Here is a 12,416-nt window from a genome sequence, read left to right as displayed (position 1 = left end):
TCAAAACAATTCATAGCATTTAAGAATAGTTTGGAAAATCATTCAATTCAGTTCAAATTAAATGGCTTTTAAAATGATTTGATTCAGTGTGTTTAAATTAGACCGTAACTATTTGTCAGTCCAATTCAAACGAACTGTAAATATAATTCAAAACAATTCGTTATATTTCAGTTCAAATTCAATCAACTATCCTACTTGTCAGGTTCATCCAACCAAAAAAATACTTGTCAGGTTGACGAAGGAATGTAAATACTTTTCATTCTTAGAATTCAAACAAAAACTATTATAAATTATAATTACGTCATGGTTTTCTTGTTGCGGAGGTAATCGATATGGAATTATATATTCTTGAATTTTGAATAGGAATTAATTTCCTATGTTACGGTCTACATCCATGTGCAGATGATAATTCAACCATGTGATTTGATTAATATTATGTCTTGGTGTTCTATCTATAATCAATAGGATAGACGAGGAGGCAGAATTTTCTATTAGTAATGTGAATATGATGCCTTTTATTCCTATGTCACGTGTACAAATTTCAGTACGGGAAACGTACACTTAACAAACTCTGGCTAATTCAGTCTTTATCCTTAAATTTTGAAAACTCATTATGGTGAAACCTATATCTCTATATAAATGCATGGGCATAGGTCACTTCATTTCACAGAAATCTAGAAATTGCTTGAATATTACTATTTCATAAGAAAAATTACGTACGTACAAATTAAAGAGAATGGTCAAAGAAACAAGTCCAGTGAATTTAGCATTCATTTTAATATTATTATGTGCATCAAACGTGTTTGTTTGTAGGGGAGAATGGGAGCCAACTTGGAGCAGTAGAGCTGCAGAAGAAGCAGAGGCTGTGGCAGCCATACCATGCTCAGGACATGGAAGAGCCTACTTAGATGGTCTTATTCTAAAAGGCCATGAACCTGTTTGTGAGTGCAATCCATGCTACGGTGGATCTGATTGCTCCAAGTTATTATCTGATTGTGCTGCTAATGCTGGAAGGTAAATCCTTCTCATAATTTCAATCTACTAACTGCTAATGAATTTAACCTTTGGTCTTAGTATTGCAATAGTAGTCTATAGCCCATTTGATATCTTGGCTATCTATGAAGTTTTGTTAAATGGTTTACTGAATGGTTGTTTTAATTTGGGCATTTGATATATTTTTCTTTTTCAGCAGGAACCATATTGGATTAACATTTGCTATTAAGTATATTAAGGTTATAAAATATTTTAATTTAGAAATATATTTTTTGGGCACATAATTTAAAACATAGTTGAAAAATTAATAATCATGTTCATTTTAATATGTTTAAAATATAACTAATGTTGTGGTTAGTTTACACATATATTAATGAATGATAATCTGATTATAAATTTAATCAGCATTCAAGATTAATGCATATAATTTAATAATTATATTAATTATTTATATTAAAATTAATAAAAAAAATTAAAGATTTAAATAAATATGTTTTTGTTTCTAAATTTTTCTTCTTCCAGATTTTGCATTTGGTTAGTAATAAATTTTTATTGACTTTTAGCTCTTGGATTTTTTATTTTATTTTATTGTTTTGTATCTCGTCCTTGTCATTATATAAACCTTTGTTTTTACTAGTCACCATTTGATGAAAAAATATACCAGCGGTTGTCATAAAAAAAAGAATCAAAAGAAAAATCCAAAAATATTTTAAGAATCACTTAACATGACCAACACAATGGCAAAGAGGAAATACAAAATAAAAAGAATATTTTTCAGATACTAAAAGCATGCTTAAAATAATCAATAAAAAATTATCATTGATATAAATTTTCAAATAATTATTATAAAAATCAATAAACAAAATACATGTATAACTAAATTGTATGATGATTTGCAAATGATAAAATATTTTTTGATTTTTATAAATATATGCAAGTATAAGTAGATATTTGTCAAAATATAAAATTTGAAACAAAAGTAAAAAATTAAATAGTTTTGACACATATATTTATATGAAAAATAATTATATCCACATGCAATTATGAATATTTAAGTAATTTCAAGTTGTGGTTATATGCGGTTATAATTACCTTACTACTTCCACCTCCACCTTGTTAATAAGCTATTAGAGAAAAAAAATCATTTATTTTACCCGCATGTATCCATTAAGTTATTTATTTTTAATTTGTAACAGATTTTACATTAGTTACACGTGCATATAATTTTTTTATATTTTAATTTGTGATTAGATGATAATATAATTTTATTATATAATAACACCTTATTTATTGATTAAACTTGCCCACACAAAATTTTAGATCACATGCCAAAAAAGTAGCAAACAAGAAACTAAATATTTTTTTGTGATTATATTCATTTGAATTTTACAAGTTCGATAAAATTTATTGAATATGTTTATTGCAGTGGGGATCCATATTTTATGGAGCCATTTTGGATGCGACATGCAGCAGGTAGTGCCATTTTAGTATCAGGATGGCATAGAATGGGTTATTCTTATAGTGATGGATCATACATCTCACAACTATTGGTTGAGTACATAAAAAAACTTCATGGCATCGTTGGGAATGCAATCACCGAAGGAAAGTACATCGTATTTGGAAGTGGCTCAACTCAACTTCTCAATGCTGCTGTTTATGCCTTGTCTCCCAACTCTTCAATGTCTCCAGCAAAAGTCGTAGCCACAGCACCATATTACCCGGTGAGTTCCATTAATTAATACTTATTTTAGCAAGATTTAGATACTTTTTTTAATGTTTTTAATGTTGTTCTCTAATTAAAATTGGAGTTTTGCCTTGATAATCTATGCTGATATTTAATACAAAATTCAATTTTGATCAGAGAATGACAAAAAAAAAAATACCGAAGGAACTAAATTATGTTTTGTACTACTTTTTCTTTCCATGTATACATTTATTTAGTTTATGAAATTAATTAGTAGACAATGATATAAATGATGATAAACTTTTTGCCACAGGTATATCGAACACAGACACAATTTTTCAATTCTAGGGATTTTAGTTATGAAGGAGAAACATCCTCGTGGAAAAACAAGACAGATAAAAACTCTATATTTATTGAGTTTGTTACTTCACCGAACAATCCAGATGGAAAATTGACTAAGGAAGTTCTTGAAGGTCCTAATGTAAAATCCATTTATGATCGAGCCTACTATTGGCCACATTTCACTGCTATTCCTTCACCAGCAGACGATGATCTTATGATATTTACAATTTCTAAGCTCACAGGCCATGCTGGGAGTAGATTTGGGTGAGATATACTGCTATATATGAATCTTTCATCATGCTAATTAAGTTATATAAATCTATGAAAGAGAATCTATATATACATAAAAGGTTGCCGTTATTTCTTTCATCATTCTGAGATTCAACTGCGAGTACTTTAAGAATACTGGTTTAATGATCATTAAATATTTGAAAAATAAGTTTGAGACGACTTTTATACTTTTATTCTTCATTGATTGTCAGCATTTGACATCAATGTATATAAAATATTAACTTTGAAAAATTGACTTACCCGAAACAAGACTTGTTTTAATTTATCTTTTATTTATAAGAAAAACAACACTAGCTTGTTTTGATAAATGACAATATATAGAAATTTGACTACTTTGTAAACCATATATTCAATTTCTCATTGTTATTCTACTAGAGGTCCTTCAAATTATAATTAAGACTAATGAATCATATAACTCAATTGAAAGCTTTTCTTTTACCTATACTAAGGGTTTGGTATTTTTTATTTTTTTATTTATTTTAAAAAGCATATGCTATTGGTTTGAAGATTTCTTAAATTTCTTGATGATTAATCTTCTTTGAAAAGTTTGATTAACCACTTTTTGTTAGAGTTTTTTCACCATTAATATTTTTTTATTCACAAAACTCATGTTTGAAATTTTGCGTAAGAAAATCAAGGTTAGTATTATTTATAATAACTGGTTAGTTTTTGTTATGATTATTGATATTGAAATATAATGTTGGCTTTAAGATAACACTAACAACTTCAAAGACTATATGAGAATTCTTTACAGACTGTAAAATAATTATCTTGGTTAATTTCTTAGATATGGTCAAGAACTTGTAGGCCTTAATTAAAACCTTTTATTTTAATTTATGAAAGTTTAAAAAATGTTTTATATTTAATTTGAATTGGGTCATAGTGTAAAACTTTAAGATAAAAAAAGTCAACATTTAATTACTCCGCGATGAATTAATTTCTTTTTTGATAAAAACTGAATATATAAAGTGAGGGCAAAAATTTCAGATCAAAATTAAAGTATAGTTTTATCAACTAAGTAACCACCTAATGTCTTCTATTATGATTTTTTTTAACAGATGGGCAATTGTAAAAGATGAGGCAGTATATGAAAAGATGTTGACATATATGGATATGAACACCATGGGAGTTTCCCGTGAGGCTCAGCTGAGAGCTTTAAAGCTTTTGGACGTGGCTCTTGAAGGAGATGGAAAAGAAATATTCCAATTTGCATATTCAACCATGAGAGATCGTTGGATAAGGTTGAAAGAAATCATATCTAAAACAAAACGGTTTTCTCTACAGAAAATTTCTTCCCAATACTGCACCTTTTTCAAGAGGGACAGAGACGCTTCACCAGGTAAACATCATTTTTAGTTGTCACAATTTTTGTAAATGCGTTCATTCTTAACCCAATAATTTAATTTTATATAAAGATTTCATTCATCAATAATTAATTTCAGTTTAACTAGAAAAAAGCATAACATAGTTACAAAGTAGTTTACATGTAATTTATAAAAAAAAATTGTCAGTAAAATTCTAGTGACTAAGTATTAGTCACAAAAATTACCAATAGTGACGAAAATTTTGTGGGTAGTACGTACTTTAATTTCTTGTGGTATACAAAATTGAGTAAAATATACACGAAGTGCAAAATTTTCCTTTCCCCTTGCATAACAATTTGATTTCGATTTGCTCACAGCTTACGCTTGGTTAAAGTGTGAGAGACAACAAGACAATAATTGCTATGAAATCCTTGAAGCTGCTGGCATCAATGGCCGTGAAGGAAGTCTCTATAGTGCCGATAATCGTTACGTGCGTCTCAGTCTCATTAGGAGCCAAGATGATTTTGAGATACTCATAAACAAGCTCAAAATTCTTGTTTCTAAGGAATAGACCAAATAAAGAAATATCAATATTCAATGTCATATTATCAAAATATTTACGTGCATAATAAAACATTCTGAAATCAGTTGAATCATTGTCGTTTCTTGTATAAAAATAATATGGGTTCTTTGTATTAAATCAATGCTAAATGTATTGCTCTTAATGTAAAAAACGTGATATAGAATGAATAAAAAGCATTGCTTTTAGTATTAAGTACGAATGTATGCATTCAACAATATTGTGGCTATGTTACGTGTTTTATACGGGAGTAAGCTTCCCTCTACGTATAGAATTAATTATAATCTAATACCGGAAATAGTTACTGAAGCACAAATATAATCTATAGTTGTCTTCACTAAAAGATAATCTTACATATATTGTTTGTTATCTACTTCCGTGTTTTGAATTTGAGTATACACTTTGGAGAATTTGAGACTCTTACTTTGAGAGATCTCTCAATTAAATTATCAGTTTTTATATTCTTTGATTTCTTTCCCTTTTCTCGTTACAAAGTATTACAAAGTAATCTTCAAAGACACCAACAATTAAATTTGAGAGTAGAAATAATTTTTTTTAGATTTTATATCATTTTTCAAATTAATTTAAGTTACTCTTATTATGAGTGTGTCGTTATCTTCAAATCTAAATCTAAATTAAATTAAACTAACTTTTCTTTTAAAATATATTCATTCCTATTATTTTATTTAATTGCATTATTTATTATTATTATTATTATTATTATTATTAAGTTTCTGTCTCCAAATTTAAATTAAATATTTTATTTTAAGTACTAATAAATCCTATTGTCTTCAACAAATTATTATTATAATTATAACATTGTATTTAACTTTAAATCAAATTAAATGTTATTTTCATATTAATTTAATTCTTTAAAATAATATAATTAAATTATTTAAATTTATATACTTAAATCGTTGTATATAAAAAATGTTTACCCTAATATTTACGAGTTAAAATACTAGTAATGACCATATCAAACATATTTAGGGATTTGAATAATCACTTTTTATCTGCTGACTGCAGGATAAGGTTATTTGTAGAGAGAAATGTATGAGTTTATCTTGAATTCCTTAAAAAAATGTATGAGTGTTTTTCTTGAATAATCTATCGATTCTATCAGCCTATACTAATTTTAACAAAAGTAGTTTGTCTGTTTCAATTCATTATGATATATGACATTTCCTTATTAGTGAGTAAAAGTTGAGTACACATCCAACTTTTTGCTGTTTGCGGATATTAAATCTTCGTTTCAAATAAATAAATATCAATATTTCTCTATTTGAAATTCTTGGGGGCTAATATTGACTTGTAAAACTTGTTAGTCAAATATATACATGTTATACTTATTCAATTTTGGGACTAGTCAAATTAAATAAGAATAGGAATAAATAGTTTAACGTGTATATATTAGGCCTGTTTAACTTTTTTGTTTATTATATAGTTTTAGTTAATATTTTTTTAAAAATTCAACATTACGAAAATTAATCTTTAAAGGATTAAATCTTATCCGAATAATCAATATTAAAAGATAAATTCTAGATAGGAAGCCTAAAGTAGGAATATTCAATATCGAACAACGCTCCGGAACGTACACAAACTATTGAATTTTATTTAAACTAAGACGATCCAAACACACAACAATTGTTTTTTTTTTTTCTGAACAATTCCATCCTCTTTTTGTTTGCAGTAGCTTCGAATTTTTCAGTGGCTACGGCGAATTCTTTGGCATTTCAATCCTAACTTGCGAAATTAAAGATCACTCAACAGATTGATCACCAGAAGAATTGAGAATTAAATTATTTTAACATGCATATAAAATGTGCAATTTTGGTAGAAGGTCTTCTCCTATTACTCAGTGCAAATCCGTTCACCGTTCTTCAATTCTAACAAGTTTTATTTTTTCATATATGTGGAGAAAACATGCATACTTAAAAGCAAAAAAATCATTATTGAATTAAAAATTGAAATTTTCTCATGTTTTCAATTCTTGGTATTCTCTCAAATCATTATCCTTAATATTCTTACAAATCAACTAGTTGTTAAAATCCTTGGTTTCCTTTTCCGTTGGAACTAGATTTTTAAGCTTGTTTATTAGTATCTCAAAATCATCTTCGCTCCTAATGAGACTGAGACGCAGGTAACGATTATCAGCACTATAGTCACTGCCTTGACGGCCAATGATGCCAGCAGCTTCAAGGATTTCATAGCAATTCTTGTCTTGTTGTCTCTCACACTTTAACCAAGCGTATGCTGCAAGAAAAATGACAAATATATATCAGTTCATATATTTTATTCTAACATTTTTATCTGGCGTTTAATTTATTTTTTGGTTCCTGTAATTGTCTTCATTTCACAGTTTTTTTTCCTATAAGTAAAGATTGTAAATTTTAATCCCTTCACACCCATAAGTTAAGTTTAAATCTCTACCTGGCGAAGGATCTTTGACCCTCTTGAAAAAGGTACAGTATTGGGGAGACAAATTCTGTAGAGAAAACCGTTTTGATTCAGATATGATTTGTTTCAACCTCCTCCAACGATCTTTCAAGGTTGAATATGCAAACTGGAATAATTCTTTTCCATCTCCTTCAAGAACCACGTCCAAAAGCTTTAAAGCTCTCAGCTGAGCGTCACGGGAAACTCCAAAGGTGTTCAATTGCAAATATGTCAACATCGTTTGATATACTGCCTCATCCTTTATTATTGCCCATCTGTTAAAATCAAAATCACAATATATAACACAAGTTTACTTAATTATTACTAGCTACTAGACTACTAATTGAGAAAATAGAGTTTAACTTCGATGAACGTTTAATATTTCTTACCCAAATCTACTCCCAGCATGGCCTGTGAGCTTGGAAATTGTAAACAGCATTAGATCATCATCAGCTGGTGAAGGAATAGCAGTGAAATGTGGCCAATAATAGGCTCGATCATAAATGGTTTTGACATTAGGGCCTTTGAGAACTCCCTTGTTCAACTTTCCATCGGGATTGTTTGGTGAAGTCACAAACTCAATAAATCTAGAGTTGCTATCTGTGCTGTTTTTCCACAAGGACGTGTCTCCTTCATAACTAAAATCTCTAGAATTGAAAAATTGTGTCTGTGCTCTATACACCTGTGGCAAAAAGTTTATCATAATTTATGTCATCTCTCTACCAATTTCATAATTAAATTTATACAAGAATAAAAAAGTAGTACAAAGCAAAATTTAGTTCCTTGTGTATTTCCTTTTCTCATTCTCCAATCAAAATTGTAATATTTGTATTAAATATCAGTCAAACTTCAATTTTAATTTTAAAAAAATGACATAAAAAACCCTTAAACAATTACATAGAAATTAAATTTCGTCCAAATAAGTATTAAATTGAACTCACGGGATAATATGGTGCTGTGGCTACCACTTTTGCCGGAGACACTGAAGAACTGGGAGACAAGGCATGAACAGCAGCATTGAGGAGTTGCGTTGAGCCACTTCCAAAAACAATGTACCTGCCTTCAGTGGCTGCATTCCCAACGATGGCGTGAAGTTTTTTTATGTACTCAACCAATAGTTGTGAGATGTATGATTCATCACTATAAGAATATCCCATTCTGTGCCATCCTGATACTAAAATCGCGCTACTTGCTGCATGTTGCATCCAAAATGGCTCCAAAAAATATGGGTCTCCACTGCAATTAACATATGCAACTAGTTTCATCAACCAAAAATCAATATAGAACATGATCTAAATGATTCGTTAACAAAGAATAGGCAAAAAAAATATAAGGACTAAAAATATTGACCAAAAATTAATAAATAACTAAAAGTTTAAAAAATATAAATATTTAATAAATTAAAATTTAGAATCTGAAAAAGTTAAGGAATTAAAAGTTTAATTAACCCAAAATAAATGAATCGAAATGTCCAAAACATTTCTGCAAATTAACCAATTAGGGTAACTTCATAGATATATAGCCAAAATATCAGATAATAACTACTATTGTAATATTGAGACCAAAGGCTAAATTCATTAGCAGTTAGTAGATTGAAATTTTGAGAAGGGTTTACCTTCCAGCATTGGCAGCACAATCAGATAATAAGTTGGAGCAATCAGATCCACCATAACATGGATTGCACTCACAAACAGGCTCATGCCCTTTTAGAATAAGACCATCTAAGTAGGCTCTTCCATGTCCTGAGCATGGTATTGCTGCCACAGCCTCAGCTTCTTCTGCAGCTCTTGTGCTCCAAGTTGATTCCCATTCTCCCATACAAATTACAAACATGCTTGAGGCACACAATACAATCACGAATCCTATGTAAATCGGACTTGTTCTTTTGGCCATTCTTTGTACGTAGTTCTTATTATGAAATAGTATTTAAGTAGTTTCTCTGTTGCACATTGAGAATTCTGAAATGAAATGCCTTATATATGGACACACGTTTAACTGTTTGATTGATAAGAATGCATGATATAAGCGATTCTTTTAAAATTGATTCTTTAAATATTGGTTTGATGAGATCTTGCTCAAACGATATCAAAGAACATTGCTCTAGTCTTATTATCGTCGTTGAAAAAAAAAGCATTTATAATATTAATTATATATTAAATATAATATCGAATGCCTACATGTGTATAATATTTATTCTATATTTATTAATATTATAAATATTAATAAATAATATTGAATTTAATAATGAATACATACTTATGATAGTAATTTTAATTATATCATTAATTATATACTACTATTATATTAATAAGTATAATAAATAATATTATTTAATATTTATATAAAGATTTAATTATAACCTTGGTTCTTTTATTTTTTTAAAGCTGTAATTTTGTTTCTTTTATTTTAATAGAGATATTTGGATACACATGTTTAACTGTTATATTTTTTCTAAAGTAAAAATATATATTTTTATATTTGTGGAGAGAAAGATACGCAAAAAGACTGCACAAGCTGTACAATAAAACTAAAAAATAATTTTAGAAAGACCATTTAAAAAAATAATTTTATAAAAACCAAAACCAAAAAGCACTACATTATCATAGTCAAAAATATATTTAAGAACATAAAGTTTTTTAAATTATATTATATATATTTAATAAACATTATATTTAATAATACTATTAATTTTAATTTGTCATTATCTAAAATAATGTAATAAATAAAATTATTTAATGTTTATACAAATAATACAATAATAATATCAAAGAACATTGCTCTAGTCTTATTATCGTCGTTGAAAAAAAAAAGCATTTATAATATTAATTATATATTAAATATAATATTGAATGCCTACATGGTATAATATTTATTCTATATTTACTACTATTATATATATTAATAAATATAATAAATAATATTGAATTTAATAATGAATATATACTTATGATAGTAATATTAATTATATCATATTAATTATATACTACTATTATATTAATAAGTAAAATAAATAATATTATTTAATATTTATATAAAGATTTAATTATAACCTTGGTTCTTTTATTTTCTTAAAGCTGTAATTTTGTTTCTTTTATTTTAATAGAGATATTTGGATACACATGTTTAACTGTTATATTTTTTTTCTAAAGTAAAAGTATATATTTTTATATTTATGGAGAGAAAGATACGCAAAAAGGCTACACAAGCTGTACAATAAAACTAAAAAATAATTTTAGAAATACCATTTAAAAAAAATAATTTTATAAAAAACCAAAACCAAAAAAGCACTACATTATCATAGTCAAAAATATATTTAAGAACGTAAATTTTTTTTTAAATTAGATTATATATATTTCATAAACATTATATTTAATAATACAATTAATTTTAATTTGTCATTATCTAAAATAATGTAATAAATAAAATTATTTAATGTTTATACAAATAATACAATAATAATATCAAAGAACATTGCTCTAGTCTTATTATCGTCGTTGAAAAAAAAAGCATTTATAATATTAATTATATATTAAATATAATATTGAATGCCTACATGTGTATAATATTTATTCTATATTTACTACTATTATATATATTAATAAATATAATAAATAATATTGAATTTAATATTGAATATATACTTATGATAGTAATATTAATTATATCATATTAATTATATACTACTATTATATTAATAAGTAAAATAAATAATATTATTTAATATTTATATAAAGATTTAATTATAACCTTGGTTCTTTTATTTTCTTAAAGCTGTAATTTTGTTTCTTTTATTTTAATAGAGATATTTGGATACACATGTTTAACTGTTATATTTTTTTTCTAAAGTAAAAGTATATATTTTTATATTTATGGAGAGAAAGATACGCAAAAAGGCTACACAAGCTGTACAATAAAACTAAAAAATAATTTTAGAAATACCATTTAAAAAAAATAATTTTATAAAAAACCAAAACCAAAAAAGCACTACATTATCATAGTCAAAAATATATTTAAGAACGTAAATTTTTTTTTAAATTAGATTATATATATTTCATAAACATTATATTTAATAATACAATTAATTTTAATTTGTCATTATCTAAAATAATGTAATAAATAAAATTATTTAATGTTTATACAAATAATACAATAATAATATCAAAGAACATTGCTCTAGTCTTATTATCGTCGTTGAAAAAAAAAGCATTTATAATATTAATTATATATTAAATATAATATTGAATGCCTACATGTGTATAATATTTATTCTATATTTACTACTATTATATATATTAATAAATATAATAAATAATATTGAATTTAATATTGAATATATACTTATGATAGTAATATTAATTATATCATATTAATTATATACTACTATTATATTAATAAGTAAAATAAATAATATTATTTAATATTTATATAAAGATTTAATTATAACCTTGGTTCTTTTATTTTCTTAAAGCTGTAATTTTGTTTCTTTTATTTTAATAGAGATATTTGGATACACATGTTTAACTGTTATATTTTTTTTCTAAAGTAAAAGTATATATTTTTATATTTATGGAGAGAAAGATACGCAAAAAGGCTACATAAGCTGTACAATAAAACTAAAAAATAATTTTAGAAATACCATTTAAAAAAAATAATTTTATAAAAAATCAAAACCAAAAAAGCACTACATTATCATAGTCAAAAATATATTTAAGAACGTAAATTTTTTTTTAAATTAGATTATATATATTTCATAAACATTATATTTAATAATACAATTAATTTTAAT

At 25.9% G+C, this 12,416-nt stretch overlaps 2 protein-coding genes across 2 annotated transcripts; one reads left to right on the top strand and one right to left on the bottom strand.

The window, feature by feature from the left end:
* The first annotated feature begins 666 nt into the window (after nucleotides 1–666).
* LOC114389607 (tryptophan aminotransferase-related protein 4-like) lies at nucleotides 667–5,392 on the top strand. The gene is made up of 5 exons (XM_028350309.1): nucleotides 667–1,014; nucleotides 2,420–2,714; nucleotides 2,991–3,283; nucleotides 4,369–4,649; nucleotides 4,992–5,392. Exons 1-5 carry the CDS (start codon nucleotides 737–739, stop codon nucleotides 5,183–5,185), a joined length of 1,341 nt encoding a protein of 446 aa, XP_028206110.1. The 5' UTR covers nucleotides 667–736; the 3' UTR covers nucleotides 5,186–5,392.
* A 1,755-nt stretch (nucleotides 5,393–7,147) lies between these two features.
* LOC114389233 (tryptophan aminotransferase-related protein 4-like) lies at nucleotides 7,148–9,639 on the bottom strand. Its single transcript, XM_028349863.1, has 5 exons — nucleotides 9,246–9,639; nucleotides 8,572–8,866; nucleotides 8,020–8,312; nucleotides 7,625–7,905; nucleotides 7,148–7,447 (listed from the first exon to the last, which is right to left on the bottom strand). The coding sequence occupies exons 1-5, from the start codon at nucleotides 9,521–9,523 to the stop codon at nucleotides 7,230–7,232; spliced, it is 1,365 nt and encodes a 454-aa protein (XP_028205664.1). The 5' UTR covers nucleotides 9,524–9,639; the 3' UTR covers nucleotides 7,148–7,229.
* Between the last annotated feature and the right edge of the window lie 2,777 nt (nucleotides 9,640–12,416).

This window comes from Glycine soja, chromosome 16 (genome assembly GCF_004193775.1).
Source record: "Glycine soja cultivar W05 chromosome 16, ASM419377v2, whole genome shotgun sequence".
In the NCBI taxonomy this organism is placed as follows: Eukaryota; Viridiplantae; Streptophyta; class Magnoliopsida; order Fabales; family Fabaceae; genus Glycine; species Glycine soja.
The sequence above is the reverse complement of the archived record's forward strand: the minus strand, read 5'-3'. Positions and strand labels throughout refer to the sequence as shown.

Bases quoted from the DNA above. Each gene is read 5' to 3' on its own strand.
- LOC114389233 (XM_028349863.1), bottom strand. From the start codon at position 9,523: ATGGCCAAAAGAACAAGTCCGATTTACATAGGATTCGTGATTGTATTG. The intron at 7,906-8,019 runs GTAAGAAATATT...TGATTTTAACAG, and splicing joins CATGCTGGGAGTAGATTTGG to ATGGGCAATAATAAAGGATG. The intron at 7,448-7,624 runs GTAGAGATTTAA...TTTTTCTTGCAG, and splicing joins GGTCAAAGATCCTTCGCCAG to CATACGCTTGGTTAAAGTGT.
- LOC114389607 (XM_028350309.1), top strand. From the start codon at position 737: ATGGTCAAAGAAACAAGTCCAGTGAATTTAGCATTCATTTTAATATTA. The intron at 1,015-2,419 runs GTAAATCCTTCT...TGTTTATTGCAG, and splicing joins TGTGCTGCTAATGCTGGAAG to TGGGGATCCATATTTTATGG. The intron at 2,715-2,990 runs GTGAGTTCCATT...TTTTTGCCACAG, and splicing joins CCACAGCACCATATTACCCG to GTATATCGAACACAGACACA.